Raw genomic sequence first — 19,981 nt, 5'->3', positions numbered from 1 at the left:
TTCCACAAAGCAATGGACAAGCAGCAGTATCCAACAAAGTAATTCTGGATGGAATAAAGAAGAGGTTGCAGGCAGCAAAAGGCAAGTGGGTAGACGAATTGCCCAATGTACTCTGGGCATATCGGACTACGCCGAGAAGATCAACAGGGGAATCCCCCTTTGCCATGGCTTATGGCACAGAAGCAGTCATTCTGCTGGAAATTGGCATCCCAGGAATCAGAACCCAGGGAGTAGAGAACGGGACTAATGATGTACTCTTAGCCTGAGATCTGGATCTTTTAGAAGAAAGAAGAGAGAAAGCTGCAATCCAGCTCGCAGCATATCAGCAGCAACTTACAAAAGTTTATAACAAAAAGGTCAATCCAAGAGAATTTCAGATTGGTGACCTCGTCCTAAGAAAAGTCGTCGGCAACAAGAAGGATCCCAAAGAGGGCAAGCTTGGCCCAAATTGGGAAGGACCCTACAGAATCATCTCAGTACTGGGTAATGGGGCATATCGGCTTGAAGATAATGAGGGCAAAGAGTTTCCAAGACCTTGGAACACTTGTAATTTGAAAATTTTCTATTATTAGAATTTCTTTGTTCCTTTGCCATTTGCCGAAGTATATAAATAAAGATTCAACTGGTTCTCTTTTCAAAATACTTAACATTATCTCTAGAAATCATGCATAATGAGAACCCAAGTGGAACTCAGGTTCACATTAGGGGGCAGAGAGAAGAAGAATATGTTTAACACTTGTTGAAATTTGTAGCAATTTACAAGTTGAAGTTAAACCGAGAATATGTTTAACACTTGTTGAAATTTGTGGACAATTTACAAGTTGAAGTTAAACCGAAATCATTGTTTAACACTTGTTGAAATTTGTGGACAATTTACAAGTTGAAGTTAAAACCGAAATCATTGTTTAACACTTGTTGAAATTTGTGGACAAGTTACAAGTTGAAGTTAAGCCGAAATCATTGTTTAACACTTGTTGAAATTTGTGGACAATTTACAAGTTGAAGTTAAACCGAAATCATTGTTTAACACTTGTTGAAATTTGTGGATAATTTACAAGTTAACGTTAAGCTGAAATCATTGTTTAACACTTGTTGAAATTTGTGGACAATTTACAAGTTAAGTTAAACCAAAATCATTGTTTAACACTTATTGAAATTTGTAGCAATTTACAAGTTGAAGTTATACTGAAATTATTGTTTAAACACTTGTTGAAATTTGTGGACAATTTACAAGTTGAAGTTAAACCCAGATTATTAAACACTTGTTGAAATTTGTAGCAATTTACAAGTTGAGTTAAACTTGTATGATGTTCAACACTTGCTAAAAGTTTGCAAGTTAAGTTAAACCGAGAAGTTTGTCTATCCGAGGTGTGTTAGCCCGAGAAGATTGCACAAAGAAGGAAGAGTATGTTAAAGACATGCAGAATATTCTAAGTATAGAATCACGCAAAAGCAGTCAAAAGAAGACAAAGGTACAAGCACTCAGTGAAGGAAAGTTGTATTAGCATTCAACAAAAAGAGAGCACATCAGCCATACAAAGAGCTTACATTATCTCAGAAACAAAATTTGAAATACAAGAAACAAAAAGACATGAAAACTAAAATTCCTCAGCATCAGCAACAGGATGGGGTTGGACCTCGGAAGGCTGTTGAGAAGCCACCTCGGCCGCCTTCTCTGCCGCAAGTTCAACATGAATCTCTTGCAAGGTTTCATCAATACTCTTGTCGGCTATGGGAACGTCGGCTGAAACCCTCTCAGGAACAACATCTTCAGGAACCTCCTCACCCTCCTCATCCTGAGTCAGCTCCAGGACTTGCTCATTCGTAGGGGGGGACTTGGCCCCAGTTGCTTCCTTGGGTCTTCTCACCAGGGTCTCGTCTTCAGATTCAGATTCAGATTCGTCATCAGATTGAGCTAGTGGAGGAGTTGGAGGGAACGGAAGAGGAATGGCGTCGGCTTTTCGAAGTGGCGAGTCCTCGGGGACATTAAGTTTCTTTAGAAGAGACATCCAACCAAGGGTGAAACCCTTGTTACATGCCCGCTTCACTTGAATTTCATAAGCCTCCGTGACGTCGGCCATACCTTGAGCATATGCCTTCTCGTCGGCGTCCTTGATTTCAGCCTCTTTGGTGGCCAAGGCTTCTTGAAGCTCTTTTTCGGCTTGGGCCATCTTCTCCTCGGCCTCTTTTCTTTGGAACTCAGAAACCTTTCTGATGGCTTCAGCAGATTTAGCCTTCTCTTTGGTGTTAGTTTGGGCTTTGATTGCAGCCTCGGCTTGGTCCTCCAACTTTTTCATCTTTGATTGTAAACTCTTGTTAGTTTTTTGAAGAGCAGAGAACTCCCTCTTCATCTCGGCCAACTTCTCTCGATTTTTGAAAGATTGAACAGAGAAAGAATGAACAAGCTGGATAGCCTGAAAAGACACAAAACAAAAAATATTAGAAAATTTCTAAGTATGAGAAAGAAGGAAAAGAATGACAGATGAAAGACACTTACTTAAATAGAACGTTGAAGCATCAAAGTGTAGTTTTCGTACTCGCTCATCTCGGCGTTTCGATTAAGATCGTCGGGGAGGAGTAGAGTAGTACTGAGGGCTACGTCGATGTTGATGTCATCAGCACTATCGTTAGCCATGACTGGCTTATCTTCCAGAGTAATTTTTGGAGCCCAGGGGGCATCATTCTTTTTAGACCCCGAGGTGGTCACAGAAGATGACCTCGGCTTTTTTGATTTTGGGGATTCTGATGGCTGGGCTTCAGAGCGCCTCTTCCCAGCAAAGGGTTGAGATTTGTCACTCTCAGCCAACTTGGAGATCGGCAAAGTATCTACAGATTCAGTCTGAGTTACCTTAGCCTTTGGTTGAGCCTTTTTGATTCGTTTTGGCTTTGGAGGAGGCAGGGTTTGTGTTGGTTGTACATCAACATCAGAAGGGATGCTGGCCAAGAGATCTTTTGCAATTGGTTTTGGGCGACCCATCTCGACAGTAGAAACTGTTCGGCGTCGACGGCGGCGTTGTGATATTGGAATCAAGTATGGAGCCGAGGTTGATGGCTGATCAGCTGGATCGAAAGTTGACCCTTGATCTGTCTGAGATGTGGACGTAGTCTGTGGAGTTGTAGCAGAAGGTGGAGAAAGGCTTTTCTTCTTCCTCTTAGGGACGTCGGGAAGAGCTGACTTATAGGTTGGGATAAAGTTGAGAAGCAAAGGCGCCTTTCGTTTATGGACTGGCAGGTTTAGTAGCTTCTTCAAATCCTTGCTGGGGAGGAAGGATTGGCGAAAGTTTTTTGGGGGCTGAGGAAGAACTGCAAAGATAGAACAACACAGACATTAGAACAGAATATTGAAAACTTTGTGCAAGAAGATAAGAAAACTTACGAAGGATGGCCCTTACAAGATCCTTCCCCGAAAACAGTTTGACTTAAGGGATAAAGATGGAGGTCATCGTTTGGCTGAAACTCCCAATTGCCCGAGACGATGAAGTAATCGTCTCCAGCTCCCTTGTTAGAGTCTGGGAGGTCGGCTACGATTTTATATTCAGTGGATCTCGGCTTGAGGTAGTAGACATAGTCCGTGTCTTTTCTAAGGCGACACATGGTATAACAGTACTGAAAATCGGCAAGCGTAATCCTGGCATTCTCTTGTTTGACTAAAGCTATGGTACCAGTAATAACTCGGTAAGAATTGATGGCGAGTTGCATTGGGTTTAACTTATAGAAGTGAAGGATTTGACGGAAAAAAAGGTTAAGTGGAAACCGGAGTCCACACTCAATAAAGACAACCATAGGGAAGGGCATGGAGTTATCTGTAGGCATGATAGAGTCATCGTCTCCAGCCAATCTTAGATTGACATCGGCTGGGATTTCAAACTCTTGCCTAAAAAATTCTAGCTTGGAAGGGGTGTCTACCCGATGTTTCCACATACCCATAATATCGGGATAGCTAAAGGTATTGGATTTCAGAAAGAAGATGTTTCAAAAAGGGTTATTGGGACCTCGGCAAAAAAACCTAGGTTTGAGTTGGTGTAGAAATTTGTAAGGGATGTTTCAGTTTTGCCCTAAATTGTGGGTTCTACAGATAAATCCCAAACCTAAGTCTATGGAAACAAAGACTGAAGGCACAAATCTGGAAAAAACACAAAAAACAGAAAACAAGAACGGAGTTTTAGAATCAAGAATAGAGATGGTCTATCAAGAGCATAAAGAATACAAGAAGTATAGGGCCAAGAACAGTGGCAAAAATACAGGGAAGTGGTGAAACAGTGCATGTGTTCAAGATATGGGCAAGGGCAAAATCGTGGAAAAAAAACATTCAGATGTATGATTCACAAGATCGAATGCTTAAGCAAAGCAGTAATGGCAACAAATTCAAGAAAAAATTAAGAAACTGAAATAAAGAAGGAATAGTGTATTACCAGAGGAAGAACGAAGCCGATGTTAAATATTGCCGAGGTCAGACGACGGTGGTGGAGCGGAGAATCAGCACGAACCTAGTCGAAGAAAGCGAACGCCGGTGGCTGCAGAACTTTGGAAGCTTGAGCAATGGAGGATTTCGAAGGGTAAAGCAAGAAAGAGAGAGAAAGAGCTTCAAACGCGAAAGAGTAAAGTGAAAAGACGGGAGGAAAAAAAAAAAGAGTTTTGATTAAACTTGAAACGGCGGAAAAAGAGGGCAATCAATGCACCTAGGAAGGCGGCTTTGTCAGACGGCGCACGTAGGCACGAGGCGGTTTTTTAAGCGTGTCGCAGGTACGATCCAATATAGGAAAGACACGTGTCATAAACAGTTAAATTATTGTATGACAGCTCATACGCGTGAAAGGGTTCTTGAAGTTCTTGTTCTTTAACAAAGACATGTCGGCCAACATAATGATCTCGGCTGAGATACTGTAAACCGACGTACTGAAAGAAAGGAATGATATAGGTTCTATCACCTCAGAATGCCGAGGTTATAGAACCTAGGGGGCAGTTGTGGGGATATATTTTTTGAGTCCCATCACGTGGCCAAAGTGACGCCGATGTGTCAGTCGAGGTGCCACGTGTCCAGGATATGACGCCGAGATGATCTCGGTGAAGCCGAGGTAATCTCCGAAAATATCGGATTCCGAGACAAGCGGATAAGGGGCAAGAGTCCTAGAATAAATAGGAGACTTAGCTAAGATAAGGATAAAGCTCTTAGGGAGTTTATCTTTATCTCTTAAGGAGTCCAAAGTAAGTACTGAACAGGAATCCATAGAAGTCAGGCTTCTATTGGGATTAGGATTGAGACAACTATAAAAGAAAGATACCCCCATGGGTTTAAGGTACGCAATTTATATTCTATCTAGTGAGTTAAGCACTATTGATTATCTTTGAGAGATATACTGACTTGATCGTCGGAGTGCCCCGGTTGGACAAACCACCGCCGGAATCTTCTCTTTCTGTTATAGGTTAGTCAGGTGTCATCTATTCTACCAGTGTTCTCCAGCTAAATACTGAGTTGGACAGTGTGATCGGAAAATCACTTACACACTAACCATGTTAATGACCATTCAATAATTTTTTATCATAACCAATATTGTTTTGAAAAAAAATACTATTTTTGACTCTTTAGTCTAACAAGTCACGCAACTTTATTGTGTAGAATGTAAGAGGTATGTGTATGAGTAGTGTACAATGTAGCATTACAACTGTATTAACTGTTATTTAAAATGATGAAAAACTACCCCCAGCCCACCAGTGTCAATTTCAAAACTAGTCAAGTGCAAGGCTTGTCCACAACACTAATCATCATGTTGGGTTTAAGTTTTTTGAGTTATTTTTTAAAAAAGTGATTTAAAAATTATATTTTGAAAATAGATATATATTTGGTTTCTAAAAATTTTATTATTGCCAATTCAAATTAAAATTAGGTGGAGAGAGAGAGAGAGTAGACTAAAGGATGTGTTCAACAATAATTTTTTTTTTATTGTCACATCAAAAGTACCACCATGTTTACATACTATATGTATCAAAATATAAAAGATGAACCAAATAGAGATTTTGGAAAAAGAATCCAAAAAAGAGATTTTGAAAGCTTTTTCAGATTTTCTGACTAACCAAACAAAAACTCTACAATTTTTTAAAAATTAATGTCTTATTTGGTTTGTTTTTCAGAAAAAATTTTGGAAAAAATTCTCTACAAACAAATTTTTAAGAGTAATCAAACCAAACAAATTTTACCAAAAAAAATCTCAAAATTTTGTTTGGTTACCTACTTTTCAAAATCACCCTCTCTCTCATACACATCAAATCAATCACTTTTTTTAAAACTCTCTCCCCAAAACAATTTTCTAAAATCATTTTTGAAAAAAGGCAAACAAACAAGTTTTCGTACTTTTTATCTCAAAAATTATTCTACAAACACAAACCAAACACACCCTAAATCTAAAAAAGAGGAACCAAATAGAGTGAATAGTATGAACCACTAGTTCTACAATTAAAATTTTTTATCATCAAAACTAAATGTCTGTATTTATAAACGCAAGCACTGTATACATTTACATTTTAAATATAAACATTTTAATTAAAACAAAAAATTTTGATGATAAGAAAAAGAAAAATACTTCATCTATATAATTTTTCTTCCATAAACCTCTCAAATGACGTGACAAGAAAAAGTCAAATTAATGATTCACATTTCTACACTCTTCTCTTCCCTTAAAACTTTATAGTCATTCTTGCCAAGTCATTTAAAAAGTTTATAGAGTAAAAATTAGATAGATATAGCACTACTAAAAAGAAAAAATAAAAAATCGGGATCGATATAATTTTTCTTTATAAAGTTGATCATTGAACTTCAAAGTAGTTTCTCTCCCACCTTCGCTTCAACCTTTTCTCAAACATAGGAAATCAAAATATAAAGTGTTGACTCTTCTTTGACACGTGTCACGTCTACACCGATTATATGCTTTTATACCAAGAAGGGGAAAAAAAAAAAAATCACAACTCAATTTTAAAAAAAATATTTTTCCTAAACAAAATTATGAGGACAAATAAAAAGGTTTAAAAAATAAAAATTACAATGTTCTATTAAAGTTCTCCATCAATCATCATGAAATCTTTATTTACATTTCATTTCGGACAAAACCCCACCCATGACATTTGAGTTTGTAGCGAATGACATAATTGAACCAGTTTATCAGATTAAAATATTTTAAATAAATTAAAAATATTTATCATTAAAAAGAATAATTTGATTTTTTAGTTTTTAATTATCAAATTTCAACCTATAAAAAGATTACACAAAACAAGTTCACAATCATCTTCCTCAAAAACATATGAAAGTGAAATACTTAAAAGCTAGTATTCTGTTCATAAGAGTAGGATAAGCAGACCCCTAAACAAAATTGGTTGATTTACAACCCATCTATATCCCTCTCTCATATATATATATATATATATATATATATATATATATATTTCCTATTTATTCCAATAATTTTATTATGGCTATCTTTGTAATATGGACATTGTGGGAATTACAGACTCTTGCAATCCTTGATTGTGCTCCATTGATCAGCAATGTCACTGGCAATTTTAAGGGACTCTGATGCAGTGCCACGTAAGCCTCTTCTTGTGAAGCCAACCGTATACAATCCATTCTCTCCCTTCCAACTCTTGGGAAATGCTGTGAAGAAATCACTTCCCTGTAAAAATTTAATTTCAAAATTAATTTCTGTAATTGGGACAATCAACGTGTGACAATCAATATTATTTTTATAGGCTTATAAAAACTCTTATTGGTTAAAGAATAGATAGATGAGACATAGTGCAAATGTCCAATCTTAAACTTAACATGATTAATAAATAGACGAGTCTAAATTCATTTAAATTTCACATAATTCCCTCTTCTGCAAAAAGAACACTACTTAGTTTTTTTTTTTTTAAAATAAAAATTAAAAAATTATCCTACATGTATGTTGTAATGACCCAATTTTTTTTTAAATAGCCAGCGCATAATTTAATTGAGCAAATTTTCGAATTTGATTGCTGCGTAAATTCTGTGCGAAAATAGTTTGGTTTTGTATTTTTTAAAAATAGTTTCCGATCTCAGAAAATTATGAATTTTTTATATGTTGTTCCCATATTAGTCTAGCACGTTGGATAAAAATTCAGAATTAAATGATAAGTATTTATTTTATGAAAATTCACGGACTGATTGGTGTTCAGTTTAATTTATAGCAAAATTTTGTTATTTAATTTTGAATGTTTAGATCATGATTTGGATAAATTTGTTGGGTGTATCTTGATACATAATTGGACCATGTTTGACTTATGGGTGAGACCCATGACTTAGATTTAGTTTAATTTGAGTTGTTTAACTGTTTGGTCATTTTTAATTATGTGATTGGTAGTAACCACATTGGGAATTGTTATTATTTATTATATAGGGTTATAATAAATATTTAAAAGTTGAATTTATGGTGTGTACCATACGATAAAAAAATTATATATTTTATAAAGAATGAAATATGTATGTATTGTGTAATGAGTAAAATATTATATTTTGTGGTGTATAAAAATGTTATATTTTGTGGTGAGAAAAATTATATTATTTTATAATTTGTATTATAAAATTCTGAGATATTATTACAAAAATTAAATTATTTTTTTTAAAAAAATCATTATTGAAAAAACAAACCCACATGAGATTGCTTCCCCCTTTTCTTTGTCCCTTCATTCTTTTTCCTTTGGTTTTCTTTTCATTTGTTTAGTTTTGAATTGGCAGAGGGTTCTACCTCTCTCTCTATCTCTCCATTGATGTTTAATCTTTAAGCTTCAAATGAGAGTTCTTAGAGTGAGATTTTGTAAAAGTATTGTAAATGAAAGTTGGAGAGTTCGTCGTGATCTTTACAATGGTGTTCTCGAATTCATGATCGGGTGATGTTTGCATTTTCGGATTAACTTTTCTTCATATTTGAGGTAGACACTTTCTTTATATTTTTACATTAAAGCTATGCTAGAGTTATTTTGAGAAAATATATTATTATAAGAGGTATTGCATATATATATATATATATATATTTTAGATTTTTGTTAGGTAATTTTTGGAAGAATAATTATGTTGGAATGTTAAGAAAAGTGGTATTTTAAGGTTGATTTGGGAAGACTACCTGGTATTGAAATTTTGTTGCTAAAAATTTGAAAATTTAATTTTAATAGTGGTATGGATTGTATCTACATCATATTATGGTTAGATAATTTATTTTGAGAAATTAATGTTAAAATATTTATCTCATCCTTGAGTTTTGGAATTTATTTTTGAGAAAAATAAATTGATATTGAGGAATATTATGTAAATTGTTAAGTAGAGATTTTTCTACACTTCTTTATGTACTTTTACTTGATTATATGGAGCTTAGAGTTGTATATAATTTGATTAGAATTTTTGAAAAATTTGTGATTTATTTGCTTAAAAGAGAAATTTTTAGAAAAATAAAGAGTTGATGCCCAAATTACGAAAGTGTAAACGTGAAATATGTTTGTAATGTTATGAAAGGGCTATGTTTTAAATTTGAACAAAAATGGACTTCGATTCGATCGGTTAGAAATTTTTACCGTTTTGCGACTAAAAGAGCATTTTTAAAGAAATCAAAGGAATTACGTTTAACTTTTGGGGCTTTTGATCAAAATAGAATGTCATAATTGAATAATGCTTGGAGAATGAGTTTGGAAAGAAAATGATGTTTTTCTTGGGCATTAACGGTATTATTTTCCTTAATGTATCTATTAGAATAAAGCTGACACGGTTAGAAATGAACCTTGAGAGGTTACCGGATGTGATTGTGATATGAAAACTAGTGTAATTGTTCATATTTGATAAAATGTGAATATGATTTGTTTCTAAATGTTGGGAATCATGGGAGATTCCAGGTTATGGTTATATGTTGGATTGTATGTCTATGTTGTTATCTTTTAATTAATATATTAGATAACTATTTTGGCTACCGGTGAAAATTTACCATGTTGCATTTAAATGAGAGATTTCTTGGAAGGATGAGAAATGATGGAACTCTGGAAGTTTGATATATAATATGTTATAAATTTGTCTTGAAATGACTAAATTGGGAATTTTAATTAATATGTGGAGACTATATGAATATGAATATAGTTGTATTATCTCTTGGAATTGTATTATGATATTACATTGATAGAGATATGAAATTTGATCACAATGGAGCCTTGTGTGGTGGAATTGAAATTGGAACTAATCTAATTCATTGTTACATATTGCATTGCCATCCCATTTCATTGTTATCATGGATTTTGAATTGCAATTGAAAACTATTGTTTTGAGAATGGAATTGTTTTTGAGAAACAAAATCATTTGGATTTGGTTTGGCTAAATACGTTGGTAAGTCCGGCAAAGGTGGTGTAGATAATAGGTGTCGAGCTTTCCAGTTAATACTAGTAAAAATGACAAATTGGTAGTACTTGTATAGTCTATTTGCAGACACCAGCCTAGGGATTGAAAGGTGGTGTAGATGATAGGTGTTGAGCCTTCTAGTTAATACAGGTAAAAATGACAAATTGATAGTACTTGTATAGTCTACTTGTAGACACCAGCCTAGGAATTACCTGAGTCGTATTTACCATTTTGAAATTTTATTGAAATTGTTGGATTAATATGTTTTTAAATTGGCATTGTGCATAAGATTTTAAAAAGATGAGAAAAATATTTTGAGCATGACATGACATATGCATTCATCTTATAAGACTGTATAAAATAGATTTGATGAATTGTTTAATTATTTGATTCAATTGATGAAGATATAATTGAATGAATTGAAAAGGATGCCATGTTGCTATCGAAATATGTTTATTTATTTAAGTTAACTTGTTGTGGTTAATTAAATAAATTGGATTTAAGAGATTATGTAATAAAATCATATGGTTTTGACATGATATGATTTCACGTATGTATATGAGTATTTTGGTATCCACATATCTTCTAATGTTTTAATATGAGATTGTTTGGTGAGCTAGTGGTTGCTCACCCCCTGCCTGTTCATGTGTACAGGGAATACTTTTCGGATTTGAAGATCAAACAATGGCTTTTACCATTTCATAAGTGTAATGTAGTGATGGATTGTACTACTTCATTTGTTTGTTTAGTTAAGTGCTATTTTTTTTGTAAAGAATAGTGTCATCTCTTTTATTGTAAGCCTCAGGGCATTTCTTTTATTTGTATGAAAATGTCATTGTTGTATCACAAGAGGGAATATGTATATTTAGTTATTCATCATTTCATCAAATGATGAATTGACATTTATAAATAAACTTGATTAATAAATATTAGTAATATTATCCGAATAATAAAATACGGGGCATGACACATGCACATGAAGAGCACTTTTATATGCATGTAACATTGTTGTGAAAAAAGAAAGAAAATATATTAAATCATGACAGCTACATATCATTACACCAAACAAAAATTTCTAAGTTTTTTTAAATATATATATAAAAAGAAAGTAGGAATAGTCCAAACAAATGCCATCACATTTTCTCTTTTATATAAGAGAATATGCAACGTTTTGCACGGTACTGCATGGTGTAAGACAGAAAGGAACATAAGACTGATAATAAAGATTAAAAAAAAATATAATTTTTTTTTTTAGAAAAATATAAATTGATCGACTTTCTAATATAAGATAAGTACACCCTTTTTTGTGGTTCCATACTGTACGAGTACGAAATAATATTCTCGTATAATTCTGTTGATCAAGTTTGTGCTCCTCCAAACGTCGTTGCTTTATTCCCTGAAAACACAAACGTGAGGTAGCCGGTGGGTGTGTACCGGATACCTCTCCGATGCCTAAGTCAGCCAAAGGACAATAGATAGAAGCTCCATGTATTTGAGAGTCAAAATTGTGATACCTGTACATAGGTCCTGTTATGAGCTTTTGTAGATTCCGAGTGGCACAATCTTAATAGGACTCTTATTCTCCAATGTAGAATCCTCCTAGGAATCAAAAAGGTAATGCTCATCTTTCTACACCCCCCTTACTGCTTAACCAAGTGAGATGGTTTTACTACGGCTGAATGACAGCACAATCGAGCTAACACCTCTGACACGTTTAGCTCGGTGCTTCCACAAGTAGTAGCTAGCTCGGTCAACGCCTATTTACGTCAGTTTGGGATACCCCGACCGTGCTACTTGCAGCTATCTCTGACCGAGCTAAAAAGGTTAAGCTCCAAGCTGCGAAGCCCATTCACCTCGGCCCATAGATCAGTCCCTCACTACACCTGGACCTAGCTCGACCCATAGCTCGGTCCCTCACTACACAATATTTTAGCTCGGTCCTAATTCACATAAAAACTCCCTCTCAATTGCCCCTTAATGCCATCTGCAGCGCATGATTTGGGATTATTCTTCTTCAGCTGAGCTAAAGGTCCAAAACCGACCGAGCTAAAACAAGTAGTCCCACTGAGTTCATGTTCTACCGGGCTACCGATTAGTCCGGTTCATAAACGTCTTTTCAATCGCTCTGTACTTTTGAATCGTTTTCTATTCCCTTGTGTAACAACTCCAACCTATGATTAACATTAATCCGTGATTAATTATGCCTAATTAGCAATTAAGGTGGAATTCTAAATTAAACTGCATGTGTGTGATGCATTGCTTGTGTCTATATCTGTTAGGTGTAGAAAAATCTGTTCATGTTTAAGTTTCGATTTGCGAATTGAAAACTTTATCGGCGTCCGAATCAGAAATTGGCTTGATTTATGTGCTAATTAGGATTTATAGAATTTTATGGTAGGGTTAATTAAAATTTAGTTCGGAGCGATTAAATTTGATTAAAATAATGTCATTTGATTAGTTGTGACAAATTACTACCTATAAGGCCATTTTGACACTCCACTCATCTCCTTTCCTTGATCTTAAAACACTTTGAGCCTATTCTAAGGGAAAACCATGAGAGAGAGGAAGAGTAGAGGGAGGTTAAGCTCAAATGAAGAATTGACTAGGAGATTGAAGCCAATTTGAAGCTTTGGGGTAGGATCTCACTTGAAATCAACCTTAGGTAAGAACTATACTCTTAAGCCTTGTATTTGAGACACCAAGTAAATGAACTCAAGAGGGTTAGGTGGTCAATTAAGCTCAGATTGGAGAATTGAAGCTCAATATATACATGCATGTGTAATTCATGGCATTTGAGGTTGTCTTCCTAAAGGATCTTTGCATGCATGTAATAATCCAAGCTTTGTTTTAGAAATTCTTCATGTTCTATGTCATATTGTCATAGTTGATCATGTTTTTGAGTTGAACATTGCATTTGGTCATGTTTTGGGAAACTTTGGTTCAAAGAATTACACTCAAGGCATGTTCATGAATTAATCTTGAGTTTCAAGTTGAATTTTGCACAATTGGCAAGCCTTTGGGCCATGATTTCTTGTTATAATTCTTTAAACATGTTGTATTATGAGTTTTCATGTATTTCCTCAAGTTTTGGCCCAGAAAAATGAGTTTTGGATGCTTCAAAAGTTGAGTTTGAGCTTGGTGATCGAATCTGGAATTTTCAAAAATTTGATCCACGCTCGAGCGGGGAACTTCACGCTCGAGCATGAACTCTGAGTATATGCACTTCCGCTCGAGCGACGATGGTTATGCTCGAGCGTGAAATGCATATGCCCAGGAGTTCTTGTGTTTTGCAGTCCGCTCGAGCGAGGGAATCTACGCTCGAGCGAAGGTCTGAGTCTCACGCTCGAGCGGGGGTCGAGCGTTCGTCGAGCGTGAAAAACATGTACCCAGTAAATTTTTCAAGTTTACAGTCCGCTCAAGCGGGGAAAGCCACGCTCGAGCGGAGATTCATTGTCTGCATGTCTGCTCGAGCGAGGAAAGCCATGCTCGAGCGTGGACCTTATTTTCAGCAAGTTTTAAGAAATGTTTTCCAATGCATTCTTGCATCCTCATTCCATCCTAGGCATTCCTAGGCCATGTTTAAGACTCCATAATGAGGATTAAATGTTAGAAACACACTAAGAGCAAGCGACATAAGTCATGTACAATTCGAACGTGTGTTTCAAGTGTGTATCTGTTATGTGTCGTGTAGGTCACGTGCCGCGTACCGTTTGACCAATCTGCTTCGTCTGTCTGTCTCAAGGCCAACTGTGAGTATTAACATAGTAAAGCTATGTTCAACCTTATTTATTTTCTGTATGATGAAATAAGAATTGTTTTATGAAATGTTATGTTCTGTACAATGAATAATTGTCCAATTTCTGATATGTATTCGTGACATCCTTAGTATCATGTGATATGTGTTGGCTGTTACCCGGTATCGGAGGTTCCATCATGGAACTTAATTTGTCTGCACTCTGTTACCCGTATCGGAGGCTCCATCATAGGGCTCAGCGTGTTTATTCTCTATTACCTGGATCCGGAGGTTCCTTTATGGAACTGGTTATTCGTAACCCTCACGTGTCTGCATCTGTTCTGTATCTGCTCTGTTAGCGCTTATGGATGTATCACGTATACTTATGCATGACTTATGATTTCTGTATATGATCTGGATAAATTATGAATTTGATACGAAACTAAATTGTGAATTCTGAATCTGTACGGACTCATTCATTGAAACCCCTTTACTTTGTTATTGTTCATTGAGCTTTTGCTCACAGTTTATATTATGTATGTAGGTGAGCCGGCGCATGATCAGGGCCAGAGTTGACGGCCTTCGTTTCTGTTTTTGTCAGCCAATCGTTGTGCTTCCCGAGGAGGTTCCGATTGAAGTCTAGTTACATGGCTGTTTTTGTACTTATATTAGTCTCTGTCTGTTTTGTACAGTTGGGTCCTGGATATTACACTCTTGTAAGTGTGTTGTAATTATGTTATCCTTTGACCGACACGCTTACGTATGTACAAGTTTTGAAATATTCGGTCCCATGTTTATCGACACAACTCATTGGACTATTTATGTTTTGTACATTTGCTTCCGCAGCCCCTTATTATATGCTTATCTATTAAAAGGCCTTTGGTAATCCACGGATTACTGGCCGGTTACGATACTAAACCTACAGGGGCGGGTTTGGGTCGTGACACCTTGGACACATGGCTAGCTCCCATTGGCCAATTATAGCTGTCACAGCCGTCTTCGTACTCCGAAAATTTTGAACAGTCCCGCCTATTTCATGTGTTTTATACCAAAATACCCCTATTTTGAAAAACACTCCACTATTCGTCTTCTCTTACTCTTCGCGCTTCTGAGCTTCCATTTTCACGCTCACAGTATTTGCATAGCTTGTGCTCCAGTAGGCATCCTTACAGTGTTGATCTTCGATATCTCATTTTGCGACTGTAAGTGGCCCAAATCCTTCTTTCATCTTTGTTTTCCCCATGCGTATGCACAACATAGATATACATATGCATGTGTTTATATATACACTAGAGTGTTTGAAGAAATACCACAAACCTGGAAACCACATGCCCAAACCTTAATCGTATTTTGACTGGGTTCTTTAATCAATCTTGAATGTAATCCTTTTTGATCCAACAAAACACCACGACCAAGATAAGAACTTGTTTGTGATAGGTGCACTCTTGACTGAACTAGATACTTGTTTGCAAATCCCAAGTTGTTTTAAGACCAAGCCAGGTGTTGTTTAGGAAACTTATAGCCTTGAGCATGACCGAACTAAGTACTTGGATATAACATTGCAAACTGACCTCTAACCGAGCTAGAGGTCTAGTGTTAGCCCTTCTGCTCGACCGAACTAAAAATCTCCCGTTTCCCTTATGTGACCGAGCTAAGCTTTTATAATTCTTTTTGCAAATTGACTCTTTACTTAGTTCGGTCCAGTTGTCTGGGCATAACACTTCTTATTTCCACTTTGCAGACTTGACTAGGTTGGCCAGGCACACCCTTGCACCCTGCCCCTAGGCAGCTTTGCTCAACCGAGCCAACCAAAGCCTCAGTCGCGCCGAGCTAGGCTTAAATTTATTTACAATTTAAGTTAAATGGGTAAATATCGGTTTCTGGTGGACTCACCTGGGGCGATAGCCGAGTTTCGAAAGGACTATCACATTCCTGATGATGTACTCTCTCATTAGCCGAACTAGATACCACGCCCTGGGGAAAACCGGGCTTTGTTCCCTTTACCGTAATATCCATTGTAGAAGCCGATCTTCGATTTCCCGTTCAGCCTCTCTTTTGTGAATTCCTTAGGCAGACAAGACTCTGCCCCACCCAACTTTCCACAAATTCATATAGAATAATAAATTGCATCGCCGAACTAAACCGCCGGCTTGGCCTCAACCTCGGTTTGGCCGAGCTATTCCATTAATACTCACTCGACTAGAATGAGAACAGCTGGGTGTATTATTTAAGAATAAGAAGACGCCGAGAGAAAATAATTAAAAATACACTGGACAAAGACGTGAATGATGATGACTTCTTCTGGGTTTCTGGCAATTTTGAAGACCAGGAAGCCTAGATACCGGGCTACAGTATTAACTGGAATAAAGGAACAGCCGGTATGAATACCTCGGCTTAGTTTATCTGTTTTTTACTCTTGCTATTTATAACTTTTACACCGCGCTAATCGTTGTCTTTCTTCTTATGCAGACTTGAACCAGCTAAAGTCACAATACCAATACCCCAACCTAGACGCTCTCCGCGCCGCGTTTCGATACCGTCATTGAGGTTGGGCTGAACTACTTAACTTCGAACCGATCTATAGATATAGCGGAAGGAGGAAGACCAGGGTGACAGACTTTCTTCTCAAGCCATTACCTGAACCAGATCCCACACTTCTCCAAATCAAGCTGATCCCGCTAACAGAGGAACAAGAAATGGCAAAGAAAAAAGCCGTGCGAGTGCTCATCACCGAGCAAACCACTGGTGAAGCTCAAACCGGGCTAGAGCAAGCTGGCCAACCTCGTGATACCGTGGTAGCTCTTCTAACCGCAAGGCCCTCTATATTTCGGCCAAGCAAACGTGCACGAATCGCTTCAGGCGAGCCGTAATGCCTGGTTGATGAGGACATCGTGCTTCCCGATGCCACAATACCGAGCCCTGAGCCCGTGCATTCCAACCAAGCTAGCCCTTCGGAGTGGGCTCCCAAAATGACTTACAAGAACTGCGCTATATTGAACACCGACTCAATGGTTGCAGACAAGGACCACACGCTTGCCTTCAACCTCGCCAAGAGCGTGTGTCTGCCAGCTGACATGGAGCACCATGACCACCTGACTGAGCTGAAGGCCATTTGCTCAGCAACTAAGTCGATGGTGCTGGTCAGTGCTCCATTTGTTCATTTTTCCAATTCACACATCTGTTTGCTCGGTTTCAATCATAATTGCTATCTCTCTTTTTGTAGGCCATGCAGAAGAATCACGTTGCTCACAAGCGCGTGCTAGAGCTGCGTAAGACAGCACGGCTGGCTATTGCAGACACCAATACCAAGACGGCTGAGCTGAATGAGGCCAGGCAAAAAATGACCGAGCTCAAATCTGAAGTCGCCCGACTCACCGAGTTGGTCAACTCGACAGAAGCGGATAAACAGAAAGCCCTAGCTGAAAGAAAAGACCGCTATCTGTGCGAGTTGGCCAAGCTTGAGAAGAAGGATGTAGAGATTGCCAAACTGAATAAGAAGATGGAGGATGCTGAAGACCGTGGCTATAAAGAAGGGGAGGCCACCTATGTCCTGTAGTGTGAAGCTGCAAAGGACATATTTTTCAAATGCGGATGGAAGGCGGTCGTATCAAAGCTCGACTTTGGTCAAGAAACCGAGGTCTTCCAAAACCCTCCTCCCCACTTTATTCCAAGTTATATGGCAGACTATGCCAATGCCATTCAAGAGAAGTTACTTCAAGAGGGAGAGGAGGAAGAATCCCCAGAACCAAACAATGCCCCAATTGTTACCACGGACCACGGTTGCCAAACTGTTCTGTCAGCTCGGGTGGAACCACCGGTGCCAAGTATGGTTCATGACGCGCCTGTGACCGACCTACCTGCTAAGACCGGGCTACCGAGTGGTGAAGCTCGGGTTGATCTGGATGTAGATTTGGACGACCTATTTGCCTGACCTTGTTTTTCTTCTTTTACTCTTGAAAGAATTTGTAGCCGAGCTCAAGCCCCTCCTCTTGTAGTGGATCTTTTTCTTATGGAATGAAATCTTCAATTTTCTAGTCTTTTTGCTCGGTTCACTCCATACTTGTATTTATTTTCAGACCGAGGTATTCATTTCAGTCAAAGTACTCTGTAATCAATTTACTTTGTGTTGGCCATACCTGCCAACTTTCTTCAGCCTAGATCCTGATCTCGGCTGAAGAAGGATAAATGTTGGTTATTCCTACCAACCTTCTTCAGCCTAGATTCTTATCTCAGCTGAAGAGAGATAAATGTTGGTTATTCTTACCAACCTTCTTTAACCTAGATCCTGATCTTGGCTGAAGAGAGCTAAGTATTGGTTATTCCTGCCAACCTTCTTCAGCCTAGATCCTGATCTCGGCTGAAGAGAGCTCGATGTTTGGTTATTCCTGCCAACCTTCTTTAGCCTAGATCTTGATTTCGGCTGAAGAGAGCTAAGTGTTGGTTATTCCTGCCAACCTTCTTCAGCTTAGATCCTGATCTCGGCTGAAGAGAGCTCGATGTTTGGTTAGTCCTGCCAAACTTTCTAATTGCCCTTTGCTGGCAATGATTGAGAACAACTTTTACAGTAGAAAGACTTATGCTGAAAAACTACTCGTTTTATTTTTAAAAAAAGGGAAAAAATTACAAATATTCTAAGAATAAACTAAAAATAAAATAAACTTGAGATTGACAGTGTTCCATGGCCTGGGAATAGCCTTGCTGTCTCTATCCTCCAAGTGATATGCCTTTTTTCCTGCTAAACCAACCACTTTGTATGATCCTTTCCAGTTACGTCCTAACTTGCCATCTCCGGGTACCAAAGTGTTGCCTATTACTTTGCGTAATACCCAATCCCCAATTTTGAATTGCCTCGGATGCACTGTTTTGTTATATTTTTTGGATAACTCCTGCTGGTATGAGGCAATGTGAACTAGAGCTCTTTCCCTTCTCTCCTCTACAAGGTCGAGTTCCAAGGTTATGGCTTCTTCATTCAAGTCTGGGTCAAAATTTTCACTTCTAATAGTGGGGAGGCCTATCCAGTGGGATTACTGCCTCCATGCCATAGGCCAAAGAAAAAAGGCGTTTCACCAGTTGATCGCTGAGGTGTGGTACGGTAAGCCCATAAAACATGAGGAAGCTCCTCAGCCCACTTGCCTTTTGCTCTTTCCAACCTTTTCTTTAAGCCATCTAAGACGACTTTGTTTGAAGCTTCTGCCTGGCCATTTGCTTGAGAGTATGCTGGTGTAGAGTTATTGAATTCTATCTTGTATTCCTCGTAAAAGCCCCTGAAGATTTTGCCATCGAACTGAGTGCCATTGTCAGATATTAGAGCCTTGGGTATGCCGAATCGAGTTATGATATTCTTCCAGACGAACTTCTTTACATCTTTCTCATTTATTGATGTGAGTGCTTCAGCCTCCACCCACTTTGTGAAGTAGTCTGTTGTTGCGAGAAAGAACTTTCTGTTGCCGGGTGCTATTGGAAGTGGTCCCATTATGTCCAGGCCCCACATTGCGAAGGGCTATGGGCTAGTTAATGGTAGAAGCTCTCTGGCAGGTTGGTGTATCTGGTGTGCGAACTTCTGACATTTCTCGCACCTCTTGACATACTTCTCAGAATCTGCTTGCATATATGGCCACCAATATCCTTGTGAGATTGCTCTGTAGGCCAATGATCTTCCCCCTTGGTGGCTTCCGCATACGCCTTCATGTATCTCAAACAAAAAATGCCTCGACCTTGCCAGGATGGACACATTTCAAGTAAGGTCCTGTGAAGGATTTTTTGTATAACGCTAATGATGGAGAGAGCCAAAATCGCTGTGACTTTGCTCTTATTTTGTTGGCCTCTTTCTTCTCTTCAGATAAGATGCCGTCTTTTAAAAATACTAT

General features: G+C 37.8%; 1 protein-coding gene across 1 annotated transcript in view; it reads right to left on the bottom strand.

Moving 5' to 3' along the window:
- Positions 1-7,493: 7,493 nt before the first annotated feature.
- LOC114263542 (putative indole-3-pyruvate monooxygenase YUCCA4) overlaps positions 7,494-19,981 on the bottom strand; it is a 48,657-nt gene continuing 36,169 nt past the window's right edge. Inside the window, exon 4 of the mRNA XM_082900310.1 lies at positions 7,494-7,661. Within this exon, the coding sequence (XP_082756436.1) occupies positions 7,494-7,661 (168 nt within the window). The remainder of the gene's footprint in view (positions 7,662-19,981) is intronic.

Source organism: Camellia sinensis, chromosome 13 (genome assembly GCF_055761805.1).
Source record: "Camellia sinensis isolate YWXY chromosome 13, ASM5576180v1, whole genome shotgun sequence".
In the NCBI taxonomy this organism is placed as follows: Eukaryota; Viridiplantae; Streptophyta; class Magnoliopsida; order Ericales; family Theaceae; genus Camellia; species Camellia sinensis.
This window is presented reverse-complemented; position numbering and strand designations above follow the sequence as displayed.